At 40.1% G+C, this 9060-nt stretch overlaps 1 protein-coding gene across 1 annotated transcript; it reads right to left on the reverse strand.

Moving 5' to 3' along the window:
* Positions 1 to 3175: 3175 nt before the first annotated feature.
* Positions 3176 to 8834, reverse strand: ISCA2 (iron-sulfur cluster assembly 2). The gene is made up of 4 exons (XM_063290108.1): positions 8709 to 8834; positions 6180 to 6345; positions 4261 to 4376; positions 3176 to 3632 (listed from the first exon to the last, which is right to left on the reverse strand). Exons 1-4 carry the CDS (start codon positions 8774 to 8776, stop codon positions 3458 to 3460), a joined length of 525 nt encoding a protein of 174 aa, XP_063146178.1. The 5' UTR covers positions 8777 to 8834; the 3' UTR covers positions 3176 to 3457.
* Between the last annotated feature and the right edge of the window lie 226 nt (positions 8835 to 9060).

The following is a 9060-nucleotide window of genomic DNA, read 5'->3' on the forward strand; positions in this document are numbered from 1 at the left end:
TCCACATAGAGAAAGTGTCACTGTAAAGTTGGTATCTGATACCTGTTCTCCACATTTTGAGAACACAGCAGCTCACCAAATTTAGTTAAAACCATGGATTTTCAATATATTTTAAACATTATCCTGCCCATGTTTTTCTTTCCACTTGACAAATGGAATAGCCATTCATATATATATATATATATATATATATATATATATATATATAATGAATGACTGGAGGTGAACAACTGGAGGTGCAGCCAACACCTGAAGCTGGAACATCACTGCCACGCCCTCCATTACACAGCATAGCAGCTGATATGAGGCATTAAATTATGGATAAACTAGCTATAGTCAACCCTCGAGACTGATTACCAAGCCTCAGTGAAGTACCACCAGACAGTATGCTAGAAGATGTCAATAGAGCCCTCACGACAATCCCTATTACCACAACTCAAACCAATGAACTGGTATACGTTACAGCTGCTGTATGAGAAGCTGGAGAAGTACCATGGCCGGAGTAAAGGCCAAAGTGGTCCCAGTGGAGGTGGGAGCACTCGCGGCTGTGACTCCCAAGCTGTTGGAGAGTGGCTCCAACAGATTCCAGGAACATCAGAGCTCTCTGTCCAGAAGAGTGTGGTGCTAAGAACAGCTAAGACACTGCGCAGAACCCTCAAACTCCCAGGCCTCTGGTAGGGGACTGAGGTTGAGGAAGACATATACCACCCATAGGGGTGACAAGGGGATTTTTTAAAATTTCTGTTCAATTGTGTCCAATTCTCAGAGACTGCCTGGACAAGTCCCTGCAGTTTTCTTGGCAGGGATTTTCAGAAGTGGTTTGCCATTGCCTCCTTCCTAGGGCTGAGAAAAAGTGACTGGCCCAAGGTCACCCAGCTGGCTTTATGCCTAAGGCGGGACTAGAACTCAGTCTCCCGGTTTCTAGCCTGATGCCTTAACCACTACACCAAACTGGCTCTCCTCAAATATTTAAAGGTGTACAAATACATTAGAACAAAAACAACCCTTTATTGCACTTAGATAATTTGGGAATGTTAAAACAGTTTGTTTTCAGCTTTTTTTTTTTTAACTCCATTAATGCTCTTTCGATAACTCTCATAATTTGCCTCCAGGTTAGCTTTCTGGCATTTAACACGTGGTAATGTTAGCTCCACACCACATGCATTTTGGGATACCACAGTGACCTTTTAAGCAATCACCAGTCAAGGCTTTTCCACATTGCAATAAATGAACAAGTGTCTGAGATGTTCCTGGTTAAGAGATTTTCTAAACAAAGCAACATTTTTCTACTACTTTGCACGCAGAAAACTGATCATAGTACATTTTCTGAGTGCTCTTTGTCCATTTGCATCACAAAGGGTAAGGCTGCCCTCTAGTGAAGCAATGCTACAGTCTGAGTGGGTAACACAAAGATTTGGATCTCCTGTGACATTGTACCAGACCACAGAGGAGAAACATACCCTCCTCCATGCTGTTGTAGAAATATCTGAGGTACCATTATGTAAATCAAATTCTGGTTCATTTAATATTCCCTGACTGTGGGAAATTAACCTCCTCATCCCCAAACCCTCCAGGAAAAGGAGTCAGTACATCCTTTTCAAATTCACTCTGGAAGCAGGGCAGATCAAATTTTTCTCTAGATTCTCCCCCCTTCAATGCTTTTAAAAACCCTGAATTTCCTTAAAAGAGATTGTATGTTTCAAGTAAGTATTTAATGCCCTCATTAAATTATTTGGACAGAAGTATCAGAAAATTTACCATACAATATGTTCTTTGCATAATGGTACCTGCTTTCTGCAAGCTGAAAAAAATGAGATACACTAAAAAGCAAAAGAACAAAATAAACTATAAGTGAGTATTCTGAAACAGGTGCAGCTTTAAGCCCCTTGAGCAGCTACAATGCCAAATTTGTTTCCTGCTGTTTTGTGGGGGGATGTGCACACCGTGCCTTGGAGTCAGTGTTGACTCCTGGCGACTGCCTGGACTAGTCCCTGCAGTTTCCTTGGCAAGATTTCAGAAGTGGTTTGCCCTTGCCTCCTTCCTAGGGCTGAGAGTGAGTGACTAGTCCCCAAGGTCACCCAGCCAGCTTTGTGCCTAAGGTGGGACTAGAACTCACAGTCTCCCGGTTTCTAGCCTGGTGCCTTACCCTCTACACCAAAATTGGTCCTGAGGTGGGAAACACATAAAAAAACAGTAGCAGCAAAAAGGAGCCTCCCTGTGGTTCCTCTGGAGCAGATCAACAGAAGGGAGTCTCAGAATGAGATCAGCCCACACAATTCCCCCATCTTTCAGAGCTCTAGGACTAGCACCTACATGCTATTGCCCAATTCTCATAATAAAGCCAGGCTATAAATCAAATAGCTAGCTAGCCTGGGTGGTGGTGGTGGGTGGGGGAGATGCATGCAGAGGATGTTATTATACAAGAGTTGGAGTAAGCTATATCATGCAGTCAACTTCTCCTGTTCCTTCATCAAAGCCCTGCCTGGTGATGTCTCCATGCAGGCATGCCTATTTATTATTGTATAGACTGAGAAAAGACTTTTGAGTTGGACAACTTGTGTGGTGATTATATTTAGGATACATCCATGTGGCAGTTTCCGATATGTCCACTTTGGTATGTATAATATACAACCAGAAATTCAAGCAGTATCCTGGGCAACTGAAGGAACCTTTGGCCACGGATAAACCCAGGAAAAGACAAACTGAATCACAAAATATGCATTAATTTATTCCAGTTCCTGTCCGTCATTTATAACAGGATCAGCACCGTTTCCAAGGCTTTAGATTTTTATGCACATATATAATCATATATAGAAGTGTCCCCTTATTGTACCTCCACAACAAAACCCCAGTGAGGTAGGCCAAGAGAAAATAATGGCCCAAAGTCACTCAGTAGGCTCTACTGCTGGGAGGAGACTTCAGCTTTAACCACTACATACATAGCCCAGGGATTATTTTTATGTTACTGTTATTTTAACAACCCTAAAGACTTGCACAATTTAGGGGGGTTATCTTTTTCCATGGAAAGTAATGTTTTATCACATACTGTGGCATGGTATCCATCCATGAGAAGAGGCATGCTCAGCCTCAGTTCAGCCTCAAATAGAAGCCTTCCTTGGCTATGCAAATCACGTTCATACAACCTCATTATATAGCACTGCAAACAACTGCAAGATTTTAAAATTAAAAATCAGAAAATATTTTAATAAATAGTACATGACATCACAACAGAGGCTGTTTGCCCAGATCTGCCCTCACCATCCTTCCTCTAAAGCAAAGACTTGGAGATTCACAGACACCAAATGGATGAATCAGTTCTTGACTGATTCTTGCCTAAGGTTGTTTCTTTCACAATAGGGTACAACAGACTAAACCAGCTATTCAGCCCAACTGGAGAATAGGCAACAACAACAAAAGGAACTTTTCTTCATCCTTCAGTCCACATGGAGGAGTTTGATCAGAGCTTAACTGAGAAAGATGACCCACAAGAACAACCTTGTTCTGCCTGTGGATTGTTCACTACTTGGAACGAGCTGCGAATTAGCTCCTGGTTGAAGTCCACCATTGCACCTTTCACAAAGCTTAGGCTGTCCACGTCCACAACCACTCTGGCACCGTCTTGCTCAAAAACTCTGGAAAAGGAGCACAGACAACATGTCATGGTATTTGCACAAATCCAAGATAATCTAGTTTTGTTTCTAGTTCATGTATAAACAAACCTTCAGGAAGAGACTGGAAATCTTCTTTTAGGAATCTTGTCCAATCGCCTAAATTTTATCATTTGATTATGCATTTGCATTATTTTTAATTTATTAATTGCTTTGAGTCTCTAGATGAGAGAGAAAACAAGATGTACATTTAGAAATAAATCTTTTATAATAATATAAAGGCATTTTTAGCCTGCCTTTTTTCAGAGAGCTCAAAGCAACTTAGATGGAGTCTCCTCCACCCAATTTTATTCACAAAGAACCACCCTGTGAAGTATGTTAGGCTGAGAGAGAATGACTGGCCCAAAGTCATCCAATGAGTTCCATGGTTGTGTAGGGACTTGGCTCTGAGAGACCCAGGTTCAATACTCACACCACTGTAACTAAATATCTGATGTTAGAAACCTGGGAAATGATATGTATACATCCAACAGTAGAAAACAGTAAAACAGGAATTTGGGGGCAATGGAATTGTCATTCCGCCACCATCCTTCTTTGTCCACAGTTCTATAATTCTCTCATCTGTCACACACAGTGAAATCTATGCCCTCACCTGTCATCAGAATTGACAACTGTATCCAAGGAAAATTTGTACTGGAAACCTGAACAGCCACCTCCTTCTACCTGCAGCCTGAGAAACTCAGACCCTTCTGCAATCTCCAACAGCCTCTGTCAATACAGAAAGACAAACTCTTGTGAACAATGTTTATTACCCATTTGAATTTTACATTAAACTATTAATGGCTTCAAAGGATGGTGAGCACAAAAACAGAGTCCAGGTACAGAATGGATACTGAAATTACACCAGTCAGACTGGCAGCATTTTTTTTTTTTGCCACATGTGCTGTGTGCCTTATCCAGTAAGTAAAAGTATACTGTAGCAACAAATCTCAGGATCAACTTGTCTAATCCTTCATTGGCTCCAACTAAAAACAAGCCTAACTTTTTCCTCTGTTTTATCAGTTGAATTAAACCCTTGTGGTAGTTAAAGAAATTAGGAAAAGGTGAATGAGATGTACCGTAGCTTATTCACGTATGTTAAGGCACTTTGCTTGAGAGAACACACCAAGAGAAGTTTACAGTTTATACTGTGCAATAAACATCTATTCTTATACCAAACTACTCAGCCTTAAAGGCTATACTTCCTCAGACTATTCTTTGATTTGTAAAAGTGTAACAAGATTCTTATTTATTCTTAAGCATGCAGTACTATATTTAACTTTATTTTTCTTTGTCTCTGCTAAAACAAAGGTTTTGAAACCTGTCTCCTTGGAGATTGTAATTATCCTACAAATTAAATAGTTACACTAGTTACACATAATTACACGGAGTTTCATATAGTTACATACATAGTTTAGACCAGCCTTTCTCAACCTTTGACCCTGGAGGAACCCTGGAAATATTATTCAGGCCTTCGGAATCCCCTGCACATTCAGGCTGAAATATAGGCCAGAAGTTACAAAATTATTATATTCATTTCGTGTATAGGCCTGTATATATGCATTAACAGTGATCTTAAACTAAAAATAAAGAATGAAACTTAACTCTTTAATGTGAAGTGGCCCAAATTTGAAATAATTTTTTAAACAAATTGTGATCAGCCAGGGAACCCCTAGTGACCTCTCACAGAACCCTAGGGTTTCACAGAACCCTGGTTGAGAAACCCTGGTTTAGGCTGTGGCTATGTTACACAGTGCATTCCATTCAGCATCCAAAGTGGAGCAGGATGGCTATGTATCTCAAAATGGTTCTTGAAATACAACATTCCCACACCCTCCACCAAAATCCTAGTTCTCTATTATCGATGCCAGGCAAATTAGTAGCCAATAACATCTCCCGAATGTTTACAGGTTATGGAGATGCAGTAAAATAATTCACACTTAAGGTGTGCAATGCAGTATTTAGACCCAAAGCGGGCAAGAACTTATCTATTTATTTATCAGATTTTTATCACCGCTCATCTCCCCCACACGGGGGACCCTGGGTGGTTCACAATAAAAACAATTTAAAATTCGATAAAATCATAAATACTACCAATAATCAATAAATGTAAAATGCAATGAAATCCAAGCCATGGTGGATCTAATTCAAAGCATAAGGGGATAAAACTGGTCCTGGCAGAACTAGGAAATAAGCCATGCAGCTCAGGAAAATAAGTATTCCAGTTAACCTAAAACCATTATTTTCCTGAGTCTCTGCAGCCTCAGAAAAGGCATTACTCTATTAAGAAGCAAAGGACAATTGCCCATGCAAAAATCCAGAGAATCCTTGCTGCTTTCAGATCCAAATATTGCATACCTTTAATTTGTACCCTTTGGATTGAGTCAAATATACATTTACTTTACATATACATTTCTCTATGACAGATTCATACACAGTGTGCCACATGGGCACAGCAAACAGCAGTCTGTACTGCACTTCTGGAGGCATGCAATGACTACATAGGGACTGGGGACTTCCAGGGAGTCATACCTTCACACAGCTCTCACTGAGATAGATCTGCCCATCACTAGAATAACTCTGGGTCTCTCCAGAGGCAGAGGATGTTTTCCACTGTATTCTTATCCTTGGCATACAAGCTCTGTTTTGCATGGCACAGAATGGGCTTCTCATTAGATGCCAGATAGCAAGAGAACAGCTGCGTGGAAAAGATAAGAACAGAATGTCCTTATTAGGCAAAAAAAAATTAGATTGGTGAAACAAAAATTGGGGACAGCACAAAAGTCATGAAGAAAGGAGATAAGACAAATACAAACAAGAAGCTTGAAACCTCAAAGTCAGCTAGCAAGCAGAGACTAGAATTGCTGGAACCACAGCCTGAAGTATGAAAGTTGTGGACCCTTAAAAAGCATCAGTGACACTGTTTTGATGCACAGACACCTGATAAAAACTCTGATGATAAAAATGATGAAACATTCATTGTGATGCAAACCCCAGCCTTTTATACTAGCATCCTGACATCAGATGCAAGTGCATACGTCATGTGGTTGGCATCATGATATTTGCCATTTCCACTGTATGCAAAATAAATTCCCTCCTTGGATGACCTAAGAAATGCTGTCAGATTGTGGGGGGTTGCGTGTCTTCATCAAACCTGTATGAGAAAGAAGGAAGGAAAGCCAATGTCATGAACCCCTTGTTTGCTAGCCATCTATTTAATAGGAAAGGGAGAAGGAGTTGAGGCAAGGATCCTTTCACTTTAGGCAAGAGAAAATAATTGCTGAGAAGCTGAGAAAATTACTGTACTCTGAGTACATTTTTTTAAATCCCAGCTGCTCTGTTCAATGATATGATGTTCAAGCAGAAGTTAAACATCACTAGGTTTGGGAACAAGTGATCAAAGGACTGTGTGTAACCAAGGGGTGAATTCATTTTATGCATTTCCTTCTAAGTTCTTCTTTCTATATTCATTCCATAGAGAAGGCTTTTTCTAGCTAAGTATTGGTGAGCTTATTTGCCTTGTAAGTAAACTCAGGGGAAGTCATAGCTATTTTTTTTTCAACAGCTATGAAATTTATTGTGACAATATCCGTGATAGGAGGACAAGCTGTTGCTTATAATATTTCATCACAATTTTAATGGTTTTCCTGAAATAAAAAAGCAGATGCCTATAAACATTAGAGAGATAATTGTATACTATTGACTGAAATGAGCAGTGGTTATTTTTATCTGTTCTCTCTCACTGGACAACCTCAGGTGCATCAAAAACCAAACTACAATCTACAGTTATTTCTTCTACTGTGCTGCTGTCATTATCCATATGCCTGAATCTTGCTTGAACTCTGCTATGCTCTTGGCCTCAATACAATCTTCAGACAGTGAAACCTATAGGTTAATAATACAAAAAATGCTTAGTTTCATCTGCTGCTTTTCAATTTTTCTTAACATTTTTTGTGATTCCCTGCACTATTCATTGTTTCAAAACACGACACCTGCTCTGTGAGGTAATATTATTACAGCTCAGTATATAGACTTCCTTTCACCACAGATTTAAGATTTGTACTGTACTTTGTCTAGAACATTGACACTAAAAGGACTACCACTGATTTCACTTCATTTTTAAAAACCAATAAGCATAGAAACAGATCTGAAATACACAAATGAGAGAATGACCTTTACTAGACATAATGGAAGCAAATTTCTGGTATTCCAAACATTTTAGATGGCCAGAGAAAATGCAACATTGTGCTGAATGATTGCATTGTTTAAAAAAAACTGTAAAAGGGAAGTGCCTAACAACGTTGCACTTGCTTTGTTAACTTAACAAAGACTTAACTTTTCAAGGCATTGAATTGGCAGTACCAAACTACGTAAAAGAAGGAATTAACTATAACTGCATTAATATTTTTGTCTAAAGGTTAAGGTACAAGAGAGCTGATTACTTAGTATCTTTCACGTCTTATTGCATCTACATTTCCCCACACTATAATACCAGAGCTTGGAATGCTACTTTGCATTGCTTGGAATGCACAGCTTGGAATGCTACTTTGTCTAATCAAATTTTCTACACAGCAGAACATATATATTGCAGTATAAAAGCCTGGGTCTTCAAGAAGGCTTAACTACAGTGCTAAACCTTTATGGATCCTTTAAACCTTTATGCCATTTTATCGGCTGCTATTATGACGTTAAAACTAGATTTTGTTTCTTTCTGTCCAAAATTATGCACTAATTCAGCGAAGATGGTCTTTGCTGTTGCTTTGCTTCCCCCTAATAATTGCTTCCGTTAAGAAACAAGAGTATTTCTATGCCTGAGGTTCCCCCCCCCCGCCCCCAAGGTACGGTTGTGAAGTGAAAAGCCAGACCATTGGGGTTCAGCAGGGGGAAAAATGCCCAAGTCCTTCCTAGGGATGCATCTAGACTGCTAAAGAACTCACAAATTGGAAAGGCTGCCTGCACGATGTGAAATATTGAAAAACAAATAACCCTTCCCCCCATGACCATCTCACCAAGGTTGGAGGGAATATTGTAGTTAACCCCTCACACAAAGAAAAATCCCACCTGCTCCGCCTGCAAGACCTCAGCACCCTAAAACAACCAAACGCCGCTAGTGCCGCCATGTTGATCATTTCTTTCGCCTCGCTATTGGTGGAAATGTATCGGAAAGCTTCGTCACGCCAAACGCCAATTGGTCCGCGGAACTGAAGAGGCGGCTTCGCTAGGATTGAAGACTGCGGGGGAAGGAGATGAAGGTGGGGGGTTAAGTCACGTGGCCCGAAGTGAAGGCAAGGATAGTAGGGCGGAAGTAATTGGGAAATGCCATTTTATGGGCTGCTGTTATGACGCTAAACCCAGTTTCTTTCTGTCTGTCCAAAATTATCCACTAATTCAGCAAAGGTGGGCTTTGCTGTTG

Source organism: Candoia aspera, chromosome 1, assembly GCF_035149785.1.
Source record: "Candoia aspera isolate rCanAsp1 chromosome 1, rCanAsp1.hap2, whole genome shotgun sequence".
Taxonomy (NCBI): domain Eukaryota; kingdom Metazoa; phylum Chordata; class Lepidosauria; order Squamata; family Boidae; genus Candoia; species Candoia aspera.

What these genes read in the sequence shown, in the direction of transcription:
- ISCA2 (XM_063290108.1), bottom strand. Translation starts at nt 8,776, where the DNA reads ATGATCAACATGGCGGCACTAGCGGCGTTTGGTTGTTTTAGGGTGCTG. An exon ending in AGGTCTTGCAGGCGGAGCAG is followed by an intron (nt 6,346 to 8,708) that starts GTGGGATTTTTC and finishes TTTTCCACGCAG; the next exon opens with CTGTTCTCTTGCTATCTGGC. An exon ending in TCAGTGAGAGCTGTGTGAAG is followed by an intron (nt 4,377 to 6,179) that starts GTATGACTCCCT and finishes CTGTATTGACAG; the next exon opens with AGGCTGTTGGAGATTGCAGA.